Here is a 21584-nt window from a genome sequence, read left to right as displayed (position 1 = left end):
TTTCATAGTTCTGCTTAGAACCACTTGTAGTGTGCTGATGTATTTTTAAATAAATCTAGATGATTGTCCAAGTGCCTCCAAAGTACTGAAAGCATCAGATTCAGGAGAAGCAGTTGAGGCTTTCCAACTAACCCCTCAACAACAACATCTAATCAGAGAAGATCATCAAAACCAGAAGCTATGGGATGAAGTTCTTGCATCTCTTGTGGAAGGACCAGTATGTAAATATTTTTTTAATAAGTTTCTAATATTAACAAATGATGAAAAATATTTTCCCTATGAATTATCATTTTCACAAGTGAGTTAAAACTTGATCCTTTTATCCAATCTTCTCACCCAGTACGGCCACCTTTCAGAAATGAGGCAGCACTTGATGCTTTTAAATTGATTTTAGTCCTCTTAGATGTTGGTTTTTTGACCTCTCTGTGCTTGAACTTGATAATTTATGGTGAGTTGCTGTTCATAGGAAGAATTTTCAGTTGTGGAACACATTCAGTTTAATCTGAAACTCATCAGGAAAGTTTTGTTACAGCTCAAAGTTACCTGATAGAACAAGTCTTAAGCAATTCAGCATAATTTTCAATGCCCGCACGTTCAACCTAGGAGTAAAATAAACCAGCATTTATTTAAGTATTTCATGTTTTGGATTTTTTTTCCATTTTTTTTTTTTTTTTTGGTAATGATAAAATTTTAAAATGAAAAGGAATTTCAAGGTTAACTGACATCTGGGTTTTGTGTTAAGCTGTGTTTTGCAATGAAGCTTTCTTATCAAATCCCAAAAGGTAGGGGTTTCAAATGTAAATTGTTCATTCTTTGCTCACTGTTCTTATTGTCTCTAATTTTGCTTATAAATTTAATTCTTCTGTTTTCTTAGATATTAGCCCCTTGTCATGTGTAATATCGTTACTCTTCTGCTTTCTTTCCTTCAAAAAGAAAAGCTGCTGTTGTGGGTGAGCTCTAGTATCCTCTCTTGAAATTCCACTTTGTCATTTTTTAGTAATTTCTTCCTTCCAATGTTTTCTTCATTTTTCTGAGCACATTGGCCAGAACTTCTTGTGTGTCTGAAATGGGGTTAATGCGTATCTATATGCCCCTTTTATGTGGATTTAGAGGGAACTCTCATAGTTTTTGTGTTGCTTTTTGTTTGACAAATAGTCATCATTATGGAAACATCTTCCTGATACAGTTTGTAGACTTAGAAATGAATGAGGTTTATCAGATACCCTTTGGATTGATACTGGAGGTTTTTTTTTTCTTTGTTTCGTCTATAAATGTGATATTTTGCATTGTCCTTGGGTAGAATGAGACTTACATGTTTGGAGGACAGAGAAAAGTGAGTTAGCTCTGTGAGAAGTGTTACTTGCTTTTTAGCCAAGAGAGAACCAGGCATATGGAGAGTCTGACTCTGGTACGTCAGATTCCTTTTCACTTAGAGCAAGTAAGAAACAGCAAGCAGTTGTTGGTCATGGTCTGATTATTTTCTGGTTGGAGAGGATACAGCTGGTTAGTGATAACTCAGGTGAGTTCCAGCTGTGAGTGGGCAGAAGACAAAGTAGCAGATACAGGTGAAGGATAATGCCACCTGAGTGCACATGGAAGTTCTCTTTTGCACGTCTGTTGTCTGGGTTGGACATGTGTATTAGGCTTCAATCTGTGGCTTTTCATATATCCTGTTTATCATTTTTAACAAATTATTGAAGTGGTCAAATCCTGCAAGACTCGGTAGGTATGTGCAAATCAAGTGTACTTTTCAACCTCTTCTTTCAATTTAACTTTTATGTGAAAGTCACCAATTGACAGTTCTCAAACAAACAAAAACAATAAAAATCCTGCCCCTGGTGGCAGGGTCTTACATACCTATACCTAGGTCAGGTGACTGTGACCTTGCTGCTAGTGGTTACTCTGAACATTTATGTACTATTGCCCTGCGTAGGTTTCATGCCCATTCTTTTCAGATAAACCAGGAACACATTTAGTAAGCCAGAAAAATCAGGTTTTGGCCAGCAGTGACTTTTAAATAAATGCATATATTACATATGTATGCTTATATCCAAACACCTTCCCAAGGCCCTATATGATCTGGCATCCATCCCTACCTACCTTTGCATTCTCCTCTTGCTGCTCTCTCAGGCCCAGACTGCTTTAGCCACAGTGACATCTGTGCTATTTAAACACACTCAACCTGTTCCTGTTCCTAGGCCTTTACACATATACTATCTCTCTGACTAGAATTCTCCTCTCTGTATCTTCATGTGGCTTGTGCCTTCATATCTTGTAAGTCTCTGCAAAATACTACACTCCTCAGAGAGGCCTTCCCTGGCTATCCTTTCTAAAATAGACCCTCCTTACTCTGTTGCTTTAATTTGCCTTGTTTCGTCAGATACTACTATATGAAGTTGAGTTTTTAAAAATCTGCTCTCCTAAAGGAATATAAAGTTCCATGAGAGCAGAGACTTGGCCTTTTTATTACTGCTGTGTAGATGAGTGCCTGGTACATTGTAGGAACTCAAAATGTTGATACTAAGTATGCTAATATTACAGGCACTGTGGAGATACTGGGGAAATATCAGTCATTAACAAAGTAGTTTGTCAGAGAGAAGGTACCTGGTATTAAAGTTAAGTTTTTTCCACATCTCCCCCTAACTGGTATATTCTTCTAGTGTGTTGAATAACACTTCATTGATAATTCACTTGAGCTTTATAATCCATGCTTAAAAATAAGTTATTATCAAGACATAACTATGAAATGGAATATTTGGGGTTTTTTTTTAACTTGAAATTCCTGTAGATTCTGCTTTTATTATTAACATAAAGAACAAACATAAAATATACTCCCCTACTACCAAAAAATAACTGAGTTGAGGATTATCCTGGTGACTATTCAAAAAACTACTTTTCCTTCTAGGTTAAACAAACAGCTTAGGTAAGATGGAACCCAGTAATGGCTTTTGAAGATTATAGACTACCCATCTGATCATGTTTGCTTTAGAAAGCTCGACCTTCTGTAATTTAGTCCCAATTTGAGTAAACAGTAGCACCAGGAAAATATGGGATTTGGGGATTGGGGCAACATATCACAGAAAATTATTCTAGGTAAATAAATATGTTGATTCTTTGGGGTCTTAGATACTAGAGTATTATTGCCAAGTGCTTTTATCTTTTTTAGCATAAAAAATAAGTATTGAAGTTTTTTAAGAGAAGAAGATTGAATATATAGAGATATATTAGAATACCATGGAGCTTTTTGAAAATAGATCTGTATGTAATGACCTGAGACAAGCTGTTCATGATTTTTTTAAGTGAAAAATAGTAATCTCTGGAATATGAAGTTTACTTTTTGAAGCCATATGTCCTGACTTTGCAACCTTTGCAACTCAATCCTAAGATTTAAAAACTAATGTGTCTATCTTATGGATGGGATTTCTGCAGTTTCCTATTACACATTTGCTTGTTAGTTACAATCACTACTTGATTTTTTTCTTAATAGAAAACATACTAAATGGGATTGACACTTTTTTCCCCAATTATTTGCAATTCTTTTAATATATTATGAAATGCTAACCTTTTTTTCTTCTCCTTGGGTACCATTCTAGAATTTTCTGAAAAAATTGGAACAATCTTTTATGTGTGTCTGCTGCCAGGAGCTAGTTTACCAGCCTGTGACAACAGATTGCCTCCACAATGTCTGTAAAGTAAGTAGAACTCCTTTCTCATTTTCCCTTGTTAGGCCAGAAGGCACACTGACCTCCAAACCTCTTTTCAGCATGCGAACAAGCATTTTTTTCATGAAGCAGAATAGATAAGGAAACTTGCTGGTTAGGAAACGTTTAATTACATCTTGGTGGTGAATCCATGTTTTAATTCTGTAGTAATTCAAATCTGTATAGTCTCAACATTCTATCATGTTTGAAATTATTGAGGAGGGGTTGAAATAGAGAAGAAAGTAATGTGTTGTTGCTATTTTCTGTTACAGCTTACGTATGTTTCATATATTATAGTGCAAACTGAAATAATTTCGTGTACTTGAGGGAACCTAGAACAGATTCTGTCTGGCAGCATGCCCAGAGGAGTTGAATATTGTCTTATCAGTGTGGTGTAAAGGGAATTTGAATTTCAGTCAAACCAAGGTTGGAATCTTGTTCTACTGATTGGTGGTTATGTGCCCTGACCTAACTTCTGAACTTTAGTTTCTTTTGTAAAATGGAAACCGACCTTCCACTAAGTGTTTGTATGTGACCTTGAGTCAGTTCAGTAGAGCTAAATATATTTTTGGAAAGCACATTATACATTGACTTCATAAAGTAGATACGTAATTTAGTTTTAAGCAGGGGATTCCTGAGTTGTTTTTCTTTTGTGCTCTATCAGGAAAGATCAGGATTAAAATCCAACCTAGAAGGTGAGGCTAGTGGAAACATGCAGAATTCTAACATTCATTTTTACTGGATGAGGAAATTAATGTATACAAAAGTGGTCATTTACCTGAAGTTTCACAGTATGTGTCAGAGGTGGAACTAAAGCCACGTCTGTAGGTTAATTTTCATAGTGCAGATTCAGGCCTTGACAGTTGTTCATGTTTTATGTTTCTCTTGTTGCCAAACAGTAAGTTTCTAGTTCTGTTTAAAAGCCTAAGTTGTTGAGTACTTTCTATGTGCTTTACCCTCAGGTGAAATTAGGTGTTTTTTTATTTTGTTTCATTTTGGTTTTGGTTTTGCCTTAGGATTGCTTACAGCGCTCCTTTAAGGCTCAAGTGTTCTCCTGCCCTGCTTGCCGGCACGATCTTGGCCAGAATTACATCATGATTCCCAATGAGGTTCTGCAGACTCTACTTGACCTTTTCTTCCCTGGCTACAGCAAAGGACGATGATCTGTCTACTTCTACTGTGTTGCTCCCTGTGGCTTTTTGGACAATAAAGAATCTAAAATGGTTGGGGTGGGGGTGGGGGGTGGAAGCAATGGTGGACCATATCTCTCACGTTCTGAAGCAGCTAATCCTCTTTCCTACGTAGCCATCATCTTGTGTGTGTAGTAAGAGGCCCATTTCTCAACTGTCTTTTAAATATCAAAAGGTAGTTCTTGTCAGTTTAACAACTAGTTTTAATGAGTAAAAAGTCAAAGCCTCAGCTCTAGTTGATATCCAAGTTATGATTTATTTTGCAACTACCTCAGGACAGAAAAGATTTATGGGGATTTTTTAAATCATTGAATAATTAGTTAAATGAAATTTTAGCTACACACTGCCTCCCAAATATTAGTTGTGCCTGGTTCATGTAATTTGATTTTCAGAAAAGGAAGTGACACTTGAGATTGTTGGAATGAACGCAGCTTCTGTAGTGTGCATAATACATTTTTAATGTCTTCTTCCATTACAGTGTGTGTTTTGCAGGACAGGTTCATTTTTTTAGCCAATTTTGTGAGCTCCATTGTGCTTTTTTCTGGTGTTTTATGCAAGCTGACTACTAATGAAAACAATATGAATGCATTGTTGCTGCATTAGTGTAATGTGGTGTGGTTTTGCACTTAAAAGAGGTATTCAGATGATCTAGTTGTAAATGTTCATGTGAAAAGCCTCTTCTGTACTAATCAAACTGCTTTTAGTGAGTCTCACCAGTGGTTTTACATCTGCAGAGCATTGAGGACTGGGCTGACTTTTTGAGAGGATTGAAATTGCTTCATATTGTGATCCTAAATTTTATATTCACTATATTCCCTAAAGTATACCTTAATAAATATTTTATGACCAGAAAAATAGCTCATCTTGTTTCACTTTTTTACATTTGTCTGGCTTATATTTGTAGGTGTTTTTAAGAATCAGTCATTTCCAGAGTATTTCATTGTGTGTTTTTACTGAAACATTTTGCACAATTTTTTACTCTTGATTTTTGGTATTGAGAACTAGTATGAAATCTTAAGCACTAAGGGACAGATTTCACCCTGGGTTTGATCTTTTGGGTTTTTTTTAACTAAATGGGGAAAAAGTTTCAAATTAAGAACCTAGTGACTATTCTTTTATCTATAATAACCAAGTCTTAGGTTCAATTTAAGCATAATCAGTGCTACTTATTTCACAAACCCGAGAATATTCTAAAACAGTTCTAGTTTCTGAAACTAAATTTTCATAAAACTTTTAATATTATCGAATCAGTTTTCCTACCCTGAATTCAGAGCCATAAATTAGAGCCAATATTTATTGAATATTTGTTTTGCATTTGTTCATATGTATTTATTTAATTCTACTGACAGTCCTAATAGGCAGGATTTCTTATCCCCTTCTTATGGATGAATATCAAAGGCACAGAAAGGTTAAGAAACTGGCCAAAGTTCATAGGGCAAGGAAGTGCCAGAGCTGTGCTGTAAACAGGCTGAGTCCAGACCTGGCAATCTACTTCTAGGCTATGTAGACTCTCACATTTGAATATAAGCCAGACTGGTTTCAGTGCTTTTCCTGCATTCAGTTAAGCTCAAAATCAGCTCTGGGAAACACAGCACCGTGATTGGAGCTACTGTCACTTAGGGCTAGTTTTAAACATTAGAATCATTTTTATTTTGAAGAATCAAATTTAAATTAGATTGAAAATGAATCATTAAATTGCATCATCTAGTATTTTATTTCCTCTGGCATTGGCCATATCGCTGCATGAAGGGTGGGGAATACCTTCCAGTTTCAGCTACTTGAATTTGTTCTACCACTTTTTAGGGAAATAAGGAATTCCCACATTTATGCTGTATGTTGTTTTAACTTTGCTATAAAATGATAGATTATGAAAAAAAAGCTGATTACAGCTTAACATGTTCAGAAGTGTCAAGAATGTCCCAAAGCTAAGCAATTTTATATTACTCTTAAACTTTTTTCTAAAGACTTCCAAGTTTTTTTACGTAAGTATTTCAGTTTGTATCTAGAAGATACAGACTTTCAGAAAGCATAACCACAATATGTTGTCACATGTGTAAAAAAAATTTGTTAACTAATTATATCATCAAATCTAGTAAATATTTGTTCAAATTTCCATTGTCTCAAATGTCATACATGGATATTTAAGTTTGTTTGAATCCGGATCCAAATAAGGACTTTACATTGTTACTAATTGCTATCTTGTAAGTATCTTTAATCTGTGTATATCCCCTTAATCTTTTTTTTTTTTTTCCTTTGCCTTTTACAATTTGCATTTTGAAATGTTCTGGAGCCTTTCAAACAGAATAGATTTTGCCAATTATAACCATGTGGAATAGTTTAACCTGTTTCTCTTTATTTTCTGTAAATTGGTAGTTAGAATTCAAGACTGACCAAATTCAGGCTTGAATTGGGTGGCGGGGGGTGGAGGGCGGGAAGACTTCCTCATAAGTGGTGTGGTCATCCTTCAAGAGGGTGGTACATAATGTCTCTTGGGCTTAAGTTTGAAAGCTGAGGGTTTTACTGGATTCTATTACATTTAGTAAGTTATACTGATTGCTGAGCACTCAGCCACTTTCATAAGGGTAGGAGTTTTCTTTTTTCTAGTTAGAGTAGGCAGATCCTCTAGTTTTAGAACTCACTTCTAAATAATACGGTTCATTCAGCAAATATGTGCATGCTAGTATGTTTAAGGGTATTAGGTAATCTTTTGGAAGCTGGCAATCAAAAACACCCTTAGCTGTCTTACAACCCTGCTGTGACAGTTTGGCTAACATAAAGGGGCCCTGCCTATATAAAGCTTAAAGCTTTGGATCTCAGTATAGATCCCACTTACAAGAGCTGGCTGGGGATCTGCTCTGACTTGCCCACCGTCTATTTCTCTTTGCGCACCAGGGACAAAACCTTTCCCCATTCTTCTTCAGGTCACCCTGAAGATAGAGCTCATTACTGTCTACCTGTCTGATTTGTCTGTCTTAATTTGAGGAAATTGAACTTGATGGCCCACTCACCACCAGCTCACAGTGAGAAGAGTTATCCTTGCTTGTCCACTGACTAGTGCTGACTAGTCCCCACACCAGACCTTTAACTCTCTGAAAGAACTGTTATTTAGTAACCTGGGTTAATCAGACACTACACAGGAAAAAAAAAAAAAAAAGATTAAATACCAGTCACTGGACACAGGAATCAAGAGCCAGCTAGAGGGACCAAGCAGGCCGACCAAATGATGTATTGAAAAAAATGAATGAAAGAATAAGAGTTTTACAACTATATCCTCAAGTATGAAATTGCATTGTATTGATAGAGTAAGAACAAGTGCTGTGCAAAGAGTAATTTGAGATTAAAATTCTTTGAAATAAACATGACTGTGAAAACAAAATGCAACAGACAAAACAGAATGGACACTGCCAGAATTTTAATGTATTGCTGAGTAATCCATTATATGAGTATCCTGCAATCTGTCTATGCACCTCCTGATGTATAGGTTGTTTCCAGGATTTCACTATTATAAGGCAAGCTGCTGCAAAACTTTGTCTTTCGAAAATAGTTTGACATTTCTTATAAAATTAATTATGTGCTTAACATACAACCCATCAATTTCATTAATATTTATTCAGGAAGAATGAAGACCTATTTCTAAAGCAGTTTATACCATTTTACACTGCCAGCAGTGTATGAGAGTTCAGGTTGCCACAATCTAACACTTCATTTTGTTCTTTCATTATAACCATTCTGGACAGAGAGGGCATGTAGTCTCTGTAGGAGACAAGAGTGGGTTGAAAATTTAGTGACCAGAACGACTGTAGTAGTCATTTGTACTTTTCACCAGGTATTTCTGGCTCAAGTGCACGTGTTAGGATTATACATCCCAACCTCCTTGTGCTTGGCCAGGGCCATGTGACCAGCTGGTCAGTTAGTTGTAACAAATGCTATGTGTCACTTCTGAGCAGAGCATTTCATTGCCCTCCAGAGTTTTCTTTCCCCTTCCATGGAGACCAGTAGCATCTAAATAGAGCTTTTCTATCAGAGTGGGGTCCCCAGCCAACTTGTGATGTACATGCAACGTGAGTGTGAAGTAAATTTTAAGAGCATAAGGTTTTTGAGTTGCTAACACATGATCCAGGCTTTCCTGACTGATAGCATTCCTAAATTCCTCAGCCTGCCAGTAGACATGAAATTGAATTTAATTGATCTTTTTAATACTTTGGAACTAGAACGTCTACTGTTTCTAAACTGACTTCTTTACTATCCAAATTAATTGACAAAGCTACTGATAAATTGGTTGGTGGCATGGTAGGCAACCACTAAGATGGTCCCCAGTGATCTCTACCTCCTGGGCTTCGTGCCCTGTTGTAATCTACTCTCTGTGAGTGTGGGCTGGAATGCTTTCATTCTACTCATGTAATGTAGTGAATAGAAGTGATGGGATGTCACTTCCAAAGTGAGATACTGTGGCTTCCACTTGGGCACCCTCTCTTGCTCATTCTGAGAGAAGCTAGCTGGCATGTTTTGAGCTACCTTCTAGAGAGGCTCTTGTGGCAAGAAACTGATGTCTCCACCCAACAGCCAGTAAGATCCTGAAGCCAGAGGAGGTGAGTATAGAACTGGATTCTCCCCTAGTCAAGGCTTGAGCCTCCATGCTTTCTGTTAAGAAGTATCCTGTTGGGCTTCCCTGGTGGCGCAGTGGTTAAGAATCCACCTGCCAATGCAGGAGAGAGCGGTTCGAGCCCTGGTCTGGGAAGATCGCACATGCCGCGGAGCAGCTAAGCCCATGTGCCACAACTACTGAGCCTGCGTTCCACAATTACTGAAGCCCACGTGCCTAGAGCCCGTGCTCCGCAACAAGAGAAGCCACCTCAATGAGAAGCCCGCACACCGCAACGAAGAGTAGTCCCCGCTTGCCGCAACTAGAGAAAGCCTGCACTCAGCAATGAAGACCCAATGCAGCCAAAAATAAATAAATAAAAATTAAAAAAAAAAAATCCTGTTATTCATATTGTTCTTCTCCTATGGGTAATGTGGTGTTTTTCTCTAGCCTCTTTAAAGATTTTTTTTTGTCTTTAATTTTCAGAAGTTCAATTATGATGCTACTGAGCATGAGTTTCTTTAGGTCTGTCTTGTTTTGGGTCCATTCAGCTTCTTGAGTCTAGATTATATCTTCTGTCAAATTTGGAAACTTTGCAGCCATTTTTTCTTCAAATGTGATTTCAGCCCTGTACTTTTTCTTCTCTCCTTCAGAACTTTAATGCCATGAATGTTCGTTTTGTTGTTGTCCCACAAGTCTCTGAGATTCTGTTCATTTTTACTCACTTTATAGTCTCTATCATTCAGATTAGATTAATTCTTAGTGATCTGCAGGTCCACTGAGAATTTGCTCTGCCATCTATATTCTGCTATTGAGCCCATCCAGTAAGTTTTTTCTATTTTGGTTATTGTATTTTTCAGTTCTAAAATTTGTTTGGGTCTTCCGCGTATCTCTTACTCAAGTTTATATGATGAGTAATTTTGTACTGGATCCTGGACATTTTGAGTAGTATGAGAATCTTATTCCTATTTAAATCTTCTATTTTATAAGGCCAACTGTTTAGGTTCAGTGGGGTTCAGGCCACATTTGTGGTTCAGTGTCAATTTTCAAAGCCTCTGCATTGCTATTCTGGTCCACCTCCACTTGGATGCTACCCAGAAACCAATCTGAAACCTCAGCAGTAGTCCACCCATAGTTCACTTTGCCATGTTGATTATGGTCAGTTTCATGCGTGGTCTGCTTGAGGGTCTGCCCAAGACTTCATTAACAGATTTAAAGGAACCCTTTCTCCAGCTTCTTTCTCTCTGTAATCCTCCCTCAACCTCTAGTTGGGATGGTTAAGATGCTGCCTCTTTGCAGCTGGTCACTCAGTACAGGGCAAGGATGGTCCACAGGGCTCCTCCCCACAGTCTTGGCCACATCTAGTGAGTAGGGGGATGGGTGTTCACTTGGAATGGGGCAGGTATAATCAAACGGATTTTTTATACAGGTCACCCTTTTCCCATCCTTTGGCTTATGAGAGCAGGCTTTTTGTTTTCTTCATCTGTACCCATTGATGTTTTCAGGTTTTACGTTTTTCTTGCACCCAAATCAGGAAAGTAAAAAGGTGGCAAAAGAAAAACCCCAGGAAACTTCCAGGTCATTCCTCAAGTTCCAAAGTGCCTACCCAGGCTAACACCTTTTTTCCACCTTTCAGAGCCTTTTGATAGTTGCTTTATATATTTTGTCCAGGGTTTTTGGTTATATTTAGCAGCAGGAATGAGGTGAAATATTTAAACTTAGGTATTCATAAACAAAATATAGTATTTCAAATGTTAAAATCTGCAACTTTTATTTCATTGGACTTTATGCTTTAAGATAGTCTTCTCTTTTAATAGGTAAACTTAGTCTCTTTATGTGTGTTATACTGGAATGTTTATTCCTATCATTGCAGTTTGTTTATTGTTACGGAGGAGGCAGGAGTAATTCTTACCTTTCCTCCGTATTCTCATAAATGAAGAGGATTTGATCCTCCCCGCCCCACCCCTGCCACACACACATGCTGGACTGAAAGGTAATGTTTCTATCATTTTGTGATCATCCTTAATCTTTCAACTTAACTTTAGAGCATATTGATATGATTGATATTTATAAAATGGTCAATAGCTCAGTTTTTTTCTGAATAAAACATATATTTTTGTTTCCCTTCAGATTACCTTTTCTGACCTATTAATGTTTAGTATTCGTTATAACTTATTTTTTAAAACTCAAGTTATTTTAAATATGACTTGCTGTTTTACTTGACAAGTTTTGTCTGTTTACTCACTTTCTTGTTGAATACTTCAAGATGTTTTTTTACCATGGACTTTTCAGTGAAAGTCTATGAACAGTAAATTTTATCAATCTTTGTGGGTCTGAAAATGTTTTTTTTCACACTGATTTTAGAAAGATAAATTGGCTGGGTTTAGAATTCTAGGTTGCTAGTTATTCTTTCTGTAGCATCCTGTAGCTTTCCATTGTGTTCTGGCATCTTTTATTGCTGAAAAAAGTTGGATGTCATTTTGATTATTTCTTTGAAGGATATATGTTTTTCCCCCCAATAACTTTGGAGTTTCACTAAAATCTATCTAGGTGTGGATTAATTGCTGTTTGCTTTGCTTGGGATTCATTGTACTCCTTTAAATTGAAAATGCAGTTCTGGAATTTTAAATTTTTCTTTTAAAAATAATTGTTCCTCCCATTTTTTTCTATCTCCTTCTTGACCTCCTAGAAGTTTGTAGCAGTCTACCCTCCATACCTTAGTATCTGTTACATCTTTCATCTCTTTACCCACTCTGTGCTATGGTCTAAGTGATTTCCTTATATCTTCCAATTCACTGAATTTTCTCTTTGAGTCTAGCCCACTTTTTAACTAAACCAGTTGTTAATTTTGTTGAATGGGACTCTTTCACCATGCAACTAGTAATGAATTTGGCTTCTGCATTCACATGTAGCAAAGATTCTTGTTAGTGACTTTGTTTCCACCCGTGGCCTGGGAGGGAAAGCTTGTTTTCCTGCTGCGACCCTGAGCTAGAAATACCAGTTTTTCAGTCCTGGTATTGGAACAGAACTTTCCCAATTCTAAGCATACCCCATTCCTGCTTCTTACTATACATTATAACTGCAGCCTCGATTCCTAACATCTCTTCCCTGGCATCTTTGGAATCCCAATTCCTAAGACACATATCCAGTCCAGCCACCTCCATGGGCCTCGTAGTGTCAGGTCCTTTGGGTTCCCTCTTCATTTCTGCCACCTGGAGATTTCCTTTTCTTCCTTCAGAACCTATGTGTGTTTTTTAATGGGGGGAAGAGAAGTATTACACTGGCGTATCCATGTCTTTGTAGCAGGGATAGCAACAGTTCCCGTATATGTTCATTCTGTGTCCAAAAAGAATTGAGTACCGTTGGTATTTTTCATACCAACTTACTACTTACTACTCGCACACCCTGTGAGGTAAATGCCATCATCTCCATTTTACTGGAGATAAGAGAGTTACTCATCCTAAGTCACTAATGGTAGTCAGGAGCAGATTTAGAATTTAAGCTCAAGGCTGTGTTACTTTCCACTACTTTTTCTGCTTCACTATGTTGTTTGATTATTTACTCCAGTATTTTTGTATTACATCCTTTTGCTCTTTGAAAACCAGGCTTGGACACTATTTTAAAGAGAACCAGCGTGTAACCTGACTGAATTTCATCTGAAAATGTCTGAATGGTTGTTGCATGGCACCTGTTTCTTTTTAGAGACTCTTCTCGTTTTCATAGTGTAAAAACCATGGGCTTCATTCCTAAATGCAACCCGTTTATGGGAAATAATGAAGTTGCTTAAGGATGATACTGAGCCTGCCTAACTGGCTCCTTTCAGCCTCTCGTCCCCAAACTGCCCCTTGTTCAGGAGCATTAGACCTCAGACTGACAGCACTGGTGTGAATGGCAGACGCTGTCCCAGGCTAAAGGCTGTCTTTCTGACAAAATGCAGAAATAGTGCTGACTCTCCTCTCTACCCCCCACTCCTCCCCCCCCCCCGCCCCCCCGCCAACATGGCTGGCACCACACACTATACTCACTCCTTTGCTATTTGCAAGTTTATGTAACAGCCTACCCAACTGTCTCCTTCCATGGAAAGTATTTTCTTCATTGTCTTTTGGAATGCATTGAAGCTGCTTCTCTTAACCAATAAAAACATCTAGTTCTTCTATTTTGGGGAACTTTAATATTCCTATGCAGTTCACGTTGGATAAAATGTCTTGAATGCAAGCAAGTTATCTTTTTCCATTCTTTATGCCAGACTTTTAAGAAAGAATCTGTTTGTAATCTAATTCTACTTTGGCTGCTTCCTACTGCAGTGAGTAGCAATTTTGGATCAAGTTCCCAGTGGCAGCACTGGGGGAAATTCTGCATTTTTTTAGGATGACTGATATCACTCCTGGTGCTGTTGGATTCCACCCTGTTTTCTGGGAATTTATAACTTCGGCTGTTACTTAAAGCACTTAAATCTTATGAATCTCACCAAGTTTTTTGTTTTATTTTTTTCAAATGATCTTTAGAAGTGCTTTTGTAGGAAATTGAAAATGTCATACCCCAAACTATACAAACGCTTTTACTAGTGCTTCTACAGTGCAATAGACAGATCAAAATCACACTAAAATTCTCTTGCATTGGTTCTGAAAACCCTAGACCTCTATAAGAGATCCAGACCCCCAGAGAGTCATGTAGGTCCATTTAAAAAAATAATTTGTAGTTGATTTTTTTTTCAACCTTCCGTTGTCCATTGATTCTCTTGAATTCAGGAGAAATTATAGGCAATCTCCAACCTGCATTTCAGAACTTAATTCGTAAAAGAATGATGGCCATAATCTGTGACTTAATGTAGGTTGAAAATGAAATCTCTTCTATGAATTAGTACAAATATTTCCCCTAGGAACAGTGATACAGAGGAAAGAGGTAGATTTCCAGGTTAGCCTTCAAAAGCCTCTTAAACCCTAATTGAGCAGCACTGCTTTTACGGAAAAGGTATCCAGTAACCCTTCCCAGTTCCAGGCACCAGAGACTGCCCCCTCCCCTAGATAGACTACATGTTCCAAAACAAACTACGGGGTGGGTGATCTGACAGCAGAGATTGTAGCTTCTTTAATATCAGGGACTTATTCCCCATCCTGAGGAAGTTATATATATGAGAGGTGGGGAGAAGACATGGGAAAAGCTCCAGATGGACAATGTGTACGAAGGCTGGGAAGTTAGTTGGCAAGGTAAAGCTACAGCTGGGAGGCCCCCCCCCCCCGGAACAGGGAGGGCTAGGAGAGGGGGGAAGGGGGAGATCAAGTACTCAATGAAGCAAGTGATAAGAATTACATATGAACAGGAGAAGGAAGAAAGAGGAAAAAGAACATCATAACTCACCCGCACAGACCACACATCTTTGTTGTAGTACACAGCAGGGTCCCTGCCTGCTTCTGTGGCCAGAAATAAGCAGGCGGGTCCTCCAGCCCCTAAGGCTCCCTTCCTGGGAGGTTTCCACCCGCCCTGTCCTCAGGGCTTTGCTGCTCTCTGGACTCAGTTTTCAACTTCACAGACATCCTAACCCTGAGGTAGTCACCCCCCTGCCTCTTACTTCCTTACCTCTGGCCTCAGGTTTGGCTCCTGTATGGTTCCCTCAGTTCAGAACTCTTGCCGCCTAGTTGGTTTCTAAGAAAAACTTCCGTGTCCTTCCTCTTCTCTCAGGGTCCTCCCCTCCCACACACATTTCCCTCCTAATCATGGGGTCCTCCCTCTACCCCTTTATTGAGAGGCCCACTCCACTATGTCTGGTGCCCCCCTCCCAGCCTCTTTCTCATCCAGGGAACTTGGACCCTAGGTCTCTTCTTCCACTCGCCACCCCCACCTCCACCCAACACTGCTTCTCTCCTCTTCCTCCACCTGCTTACTGCTGGCCTGCCTCCCTCCCAAGCTTGGGCTTCCTCCTGCCCTCCACCCTTTCCTTTTGTCAGACCCTGTGCTCTCAAGTCAACTTCTTAACCATCCCCCTTCCCCATTCTCTTGATTTCTCTCCTCTTCCCAATTTGAGGGAGTTCTCTCCTGCCTCCTTATTTGGGCCAATTGTTCATGCGCTTGACTCCCTTCTCTTCCTTCTCACCCTGGAGAACTTTCTTCCACCTCCCCTACCCCCCCATCTGCCTTTTCTTTCCCCCCAGTATTTCCTTCATCTGCCTTGTCACTGAGCTAATGATGTTCTTTCCTCTTCCGCATCTGAATCCTCCCCATCCCTACCACAGACCCCTACCACCTCCTCCCCCATTTCCTTCCTGTTCCTAACCTGCACCTTCTTCCCACTTTCAGTTCTCTTCCCTCTCTCCTTCCCCAATTACAAATCCTTCCCTCCCTTCCTGACCTAAGGACCGCCCCCCCTCCCCAATATCTTTTCTCCTTTTCCCTCAAAGCCCTCCATCCTGAGCCGGGGTCCCGTTTTTCCTCTCTGGACCCTATTTTCTTCCCTATGATCTCGACTCTAGGCTGAAACCCCTCCTCCCCCTTCTTGACTCCAGAAATATTCGGACACCTTTCTTCAACCCCAGCGTTTATTCCTCATCTTCTTTCTTCCTTCCCTATTTCCAAGAGATTCTTAAAACCCTTTACATATGAGATTGAAAATAACCAAATGCTAAATAAGATGGAGAATACAGATACTAAGGCCTTCAAATATGCTTCGCCCTCTTCCTGAACACCCCCTTCGCCCCTTCTCCACTTCTAGTCATGGCTGGCTTCTTTTTGTTCAGATTTTAGCCTGAAAGTCACCTTGTAAGAGAATCATTCCCTGGTCACCTAATATAAAGGATTCCCAAACACCACCCACCCACAGACCATATTGGTTTTTGTTTTCTAAAGAACATTTAATACTGTGAAGTCTTGATGTGTTCGTCCATCTAGAATTGACGTCCCATGAAAGGCCTTAACTTTCTTGTTCATCTTGTATCTCTGTCGTTTAGAATGGTGCCTGGTACATAATGGCTCAGTCAGTTTGCTGAATAAGTTAGTGATTTCTAGGTACCAGACACTATGCCAAGTGCTCACGCTGTCTTGTTTAATCCTTACAACAAGGCTGACTGAGGTAAGTACTTTTATTATTGCTATTTTATACCTTAAGTAACTGAAGTGCAGAAAGGATAAGTGAATTTGCCTGTTGTCTCAAAACAGTTGGTATATCTGAGAACTTAATCCAGATCCGTATGAAGTCACAGCTCATGTTCCTCCCACTTTCTCTGGTGGGCCAGAGGAAAAGGGCCGTTAGGAATGGAAAGGGAAAGAAGATGGATCTGAATGCAAGGTAAGTCAAAGTGGAGTCAGGACTCCTGTGCTGGGACAGGGAGTGCAGGATGTATAGAATAGGACACTAGATCCTAAGTGAAGATGAGGATAATAACAGGAGCTAACACTTAGGAGCACTTACTTTGTGCCAGGTTCCAAACAATATATCGAATTCTCTCTCACCTAGGAGTGGTAATGTCATCTTACAGATAAGGAGACTGAGGCTCAGAGATGCTAATTATCTTCTCTGAGGCCATACAGGTACGATACAGGGGAGCTGGGATACCACCCCAGGCAGTCTGACTACAAAGCAAGTACTCTGGTTGCTATCCTGCACTACACGCAGCAGGAAAATAAACAGACTTACGAGAGTAGTATGCTCTGTGTTGGGCACCAACTCCTGCTTCCTGGATTCTTATCTTCTGGACATTCTGGAATGACCTCAGCTGATGTAACACTCCTGCCTCATGGCTTACCTCTTACTGCTCTCCACAGAGGAGGTGATTGATGATGAACCCACGTTACTCCACTAGCACTGGGGAAGCCCCCCCCCTTTTTATCTCCCCCCTTCACCTGGGATCAGCACAGGGCAGCAATTCTGGATTAGCTCTACAGACTGTATCTGCTCTACAGACTCAAGCTTTTTTCTTGAGTGAGGTGTCCCCGGGCTTAGATTGCTGAAGCATGGGGGTAAAAATGGAGAAGCAAGCCCTTCCAGCTAGAGATCTAAAACCACAGTCTCCAATTGGCTTCTTACTGATAATAAAGCTGATTTGTTTTCCAAATGGCAGGAGCGAGCCTAGCAGGCCAGACAAGGCGGAAGCACAGGTGGCATCGGCTCTAGGACAGTCTGCTCCAGTCATAGAGGGATTTTCCTCTCAAAATGGTAAGATTTGCATAAAAAATGCAAGGTTGACTAAGTCCAGCCTCTTCCTCACCCCTACCTGCCTCCCCAGACCCATCCCTTAAAGGCTTAGAGTTCTGGAAATGTCCCTGAAATGTGAACAAAGAAAGCTGAGAGGCAACAAAACCTGGGACTTGTTAGAAATGCAAATTCTCTGGCCCTGCCCCAGACGTACTGACTCAGAAATGGGTCAGGGCTCAGCATTCTGTTGTCTATAAGCCCTTCTGGTGATCTAGACACACTCAGGTTTGAAAACCACTGCCCTAGGTAACATCCCTAACCCTGGCTGATGTCTGAGCCAAACGTTCTGTCCCAGAGCCCTGCAAACCTCTCAAAGTGCTAACATCTCAACTTCCAAACTGCTTGTCCCAGATGGCTTCTTGCACCCAAAACTGGCACCTACATCCTTTATTTGGATAAAAGGCACCAGTTTGGTCATTGGAAAACACGTTCCCTATATGTATCTAGAGGGTTCATGGTTTGTTTTTGTTTTTTTAGAATTATTATTATTTATTTATTTTTGGCTGCATTGGGTCTTCATTGCTGCGCATGGGCTTTCTCCAGTTGCAGCGAGCGGGGGCTACTCTTCGTTGCGGTGTGCGGGCTTCTCATTGCGGTGGCTTCTCTTGTTGGGCCGCACGGGTCCTAGGTGTGTGGGCTCAGTAGTTGTGGCACGCGGGCTTCAGTAGTTGTGGCTCGCGGGCTCTAGAGTGCAGGCTCAGTAGTTGTGGCGCACGGGCTTACTTGCTCCGTGGTATGTGGGATCTTCCGGGACCAGGGCTCGAACCCGTGTCCCCTGCATTGGCAGGTGGATTCTTAACCACTGCACCACCAGGGAAATCCTTCATGGGGTTTTCAGACTGAGCTGGGGCCCTTCCCCTCTATGACACACAGCTGCAAGGCGAGGGTTGTTCCAGGAGTGCCCTGTGGCCTATCCCAGGGCTGTGAGAAGGCCAAGGGGATGCCCGATTCACAGGATGTATGTGTGTGTCTACATCAGACTCCTCATCTTCAAAAGTGCTCAAAAGGTATATTCTCCATAACATTTTGTAGGTACTTAATGCCCCTGAATTGAATAATTTAAAATGGTAAATTTTATCACAAGGTGGGGGTGAGGGAGAACTACACAAAGCCTGTCCAGAGGCTTGTCTCCAAGGCCTGGCATTTTGTACTTAGCTTTAATAGAACCCTCACAGCATGCATTGGGAATACTGGTTTCCATGGCAGTGTCCCTCTTTGAGATCAAGGATCATTCCTTCATTCATTCAATTTATATTTGTTTGTTGAACACATACGATGTGGAAGACCCCAGCTCAGCACAGGTAATCCAATGATGAATGAGATATGGTCCCTCCTCTCAGAAAACTTAGTCTAATGAGGCAGACAAAAACCAAGTAAACAGAATAATTACTAACTGTGCAAAAGAGTGTAGGATAACAAACTGAGTGCCAAGCTAGAAAATAAGAGAGCCCATTTCATGTAGAAAATAAGAGAGCCCATTTCATGGAGACGTGCAGAAGACCTCCTGAAGAGATGCTGAAACATGAAGAACAAACGGGAGCCAGCAAAGCAAAGGTGATGGGGACAAGTGCTCCAGGTGGAGGATACCACACGGACAAAGACCCAGAGCAGGGAAAGATGGCACAAGCCTCAGGTGAATGCATGAGCGACTTAATAGTGAAGACAAACAGTTTACTTCAACTCTCTAAATCACCTGCTTTTGCCCCTAACAAACATATTCCAGGGCAAGCAGTGGATGACCAGCTGTGGAAACAACTTGGGCACTCGACCATTAACACTTTACAGTCTGATAAGAAAGAAAAGACTTGCTGTTCACTCTGGTGGTTTGTTTACACATGCTTGTCCTTCCTCAGAAGGGGCTACTCCATTTCCTGATGGTCAGTCTGTGTTGAGAGCCTGGTTTCCAGCTCAGGAAGGGCAGAGTCTCCAGGTGTGTGGTGACCACGGCAGTGTGGTACCCAGTTTACACGGGTAGGAACTGGAGTTGTTCAGCCTGGGTTCAAATTCTGGCTGTTCTTTCTCATCAGCTGTGTGACCTTGGGCATCTCTCCATACCTTCCCCCTCGTATAAAAGTGGAATGTTGTGAGGCTCCAATGAAATAATAAACACTTAGAATAGTACCTGAGAAGTACTCAACAGATATTAATCATTTAATTATTATGTAAAAAAGGAACCATGGATCCCATCACTTCGCTACTGCTTAGTTAGGCTGAAATGAACAGTTCTACAAACTTTTTAAGTGTGAGAATGAGTAGACCACTTGCAGAGCATTCAATAGAGCACGCAGACCTTTCGTCCATGTCACTATCATAATAGCTTGAATAATGGTTGGTTGAGTAACAAACAAGGAACCAAGTAGTCAGGGTTAGAGCAGATGCTCCATAACTTTTGGGGAAGAACATATGAAGCATTTGCTATTTCTAGGGAAAAGTTATTTGTGGCAGGCCTGCTAGTTGCCTACCTGAAACTCATTCTTCTCCTTTTCTTCAGTTAACAAACTTCTGGTTTTCTTTGGGGCAGTAACATGCCCAGGTAAAAGATCTTCTCATACTCCCTTGCAGCTAGGAGTGGCAATTTGAAACAAGCCTGGCCAGTTAAAAGTAAGCAGAAGTTACTGGGTGGAACCTCTGGGAAAGCATTTCAAAAGCAGCTGACTTGGATGGAATCTGCCTTTTGTTTTTCCTCCTTTTTCCTGCCTAGAATGGGTATGTGATGCCCAGGTATGCAGTAGCCATCTTAAGACTGTGAGGATGAAGACTATATGCAAAGGGGGCAGAACAGGAAGACTGAAGACTACCCCTTGGCTTATCACCTCTGGACTTACTGTTAAATGAGGAAAAATGAACTATTTAATTAAACTGCTGTGGTTGTTTCTCAGTTATATGCAGCCAAACACAATTCTATCAGAAAGGGCTAAAGTGGCATTCACTGCTAACCGAGACATACAAACTGTTTCTTTAGCCAAAGACACAACTAATAATGTAACGGTTCTGCTGGGTTGGGTATTCTCATTATCCTTCGAACGCCTCTGAAACTAGGGTACATGGGAGTTAACAATGGAAAGTGGACCAAGAAGGCATTCTTCAAATTGCAATGCTTTTATTAGAATATTATTAATTGCAGATTTTTAAAAAACTACACACATGGAAAAAGGAGAACACTCAGAAATACTATTACAGATTAGGCAAATTAGTAGGATGAAAAAGATTTCTTCAGTGTATACAAAATGTAAACATTTGCCCTGGGATTTCCCACAGATGGCACAGTCCACAAGGACTTATTTGGAATAAAAATATGTCTATTGGATCTCCAGTATAGTCTCTATACTGCAAACTTGCTACATTGAAGTTAAAGTTACTAGCACACCCCAAATTTTCTACGCAAAAAACTAAGTGGTCCCGATCAAGGCAGCTTGAACATCAACTGCTACATGTGAAAGCAGAGGCACCAAAGCAAATCAATCTTCCAACAATGAGCTTCCATTCACTATGCTAATTGTATTTACATTTACCTTGAGAGATATTACAAAAATATACAGTATATAAAACCCCTACTTGAGTCTGTGGTGGAAAGTGAAACATTTCTTTATCAGGCATTCCAAAGCCATTAAATCAGTCACTTGAACTTAGGGAGAGAAGACTAAGAAGAGGCCCTCTTCTGTTCAGAAAATGGGGACTCGTAAACATCCATGGGTGGGCAGGTACAAACCAGGTGCTGATCTCCATAGATGTCATCAATCCGGGCAATGGTTGGCCAGAATTTGTTTTCTGGTTTCACGAAGGGCTGCAAGGGACAAAAGACAGAAATCTTCCGGGATATTCTGAGAGGTTTCTCTCGGTGGGGAAGAGGAAACTGCAATGATATTCCCACGGCCTGAGGTACCATTAGCCCAACAAGTACTCAAAAAGTATAAAAAGCTAAAATC

At 40.2% G+C, this 21584-nt stretch overlaps 3 protein-coding genes across 7 annotated transcripts in view; 2 read left to right on the top strand and 1 right to left on the bottom strand.

Annotated features, from left to right (window-relative positions):
- UHRF2 (ubiquitin like with PHD and ring finger domains 2) overlaps positions 1–5749 on the top strand; it is a 73223-nt gene extending 67474 nt beyond the window's left edge. The window contains exons 14-16 of the mRNA XM_082404375.1: positions 60–217; positions 3594–3692; positions 4718–5749. Coding sequence (XP_082260501.1) covers positions 60–217; positions 3594–3692; positions 4718–4864 — 404 coding nt within the window. The 3' untranslated portion in view covers positions 4865–5749. The remainder of the gene's footprint in view (positions 1–59; positions 218–3593; positions 3693–4717) is intronic.
- A 5441-nt stretch (positions 5750–11190) lies between these two features.
- On the top strand, positions 11191–20608 carry LOC309634405 (uncharacterized protein). 5 transcript variants are annotated; one of them, XM_082404465.1, is made up of 5 exons: positions 11191–16536; positions 16623–16752; positions 17525–17619; positions 18532–18665; positions 20360–20608. In XM_082404465.1, exons 2-5 carry the CDS (start codon positions 16655–16657, stop codon positions 20405–20407), a joined length of 375 nt encoding a protein of 124 aa, XP_082260591.1. In that variant the 5' UTR covers positions 11191–16536; positions 16623–16654; the 3' UTR covers positions 20408–20608. The 5 variants fall into 5 exon arrangements, 1 of the variants encoding a protein (XP_082260591.1); XR_014248071.1 differs by lacking the exon at positions 18532–18665 and having other exon boundaries at positions 11191–16752; XR_014248072.1 differs by having other exon boundaries at positions 11191–17233; positions 17525–20608.
- A 130-nt stretch (positions 20609–20738) lies between these two features.
- Positions 20739–21584, bottom strand: part of GLDC (glycine decarboxylase) — a 99194-nt gene continuing 98348 nt past the window's right edge. Inside the window, exon 25 of the mRNA XM_082404373.1 lies at positions 20739–21442. Coding sequence (XP_082260499.1) covers positions 21299–21442 — 144 coding nt within the window. The 3' untranslated portion in view covers positions 20739–21298. The remainder of the gene's footprint in view (positions 21443–21584) is intronic.

The sequence above is a fragment of the Balaenoptera borealis genome (assembly GCF_965194805.1).
Source record: "Balaenoptera borealis genome assembly, chromosome: 8".
Lineage (NCBI taxonomy): Eukaryota > Metazoa > Chordata > Mammalia > Artiodactyla > Balaenopteridae > Balaenoptera > Balaenoptera borealis.
This window is presented reverse-complemented; position numbering and strand designations above follow the sequence as displayed.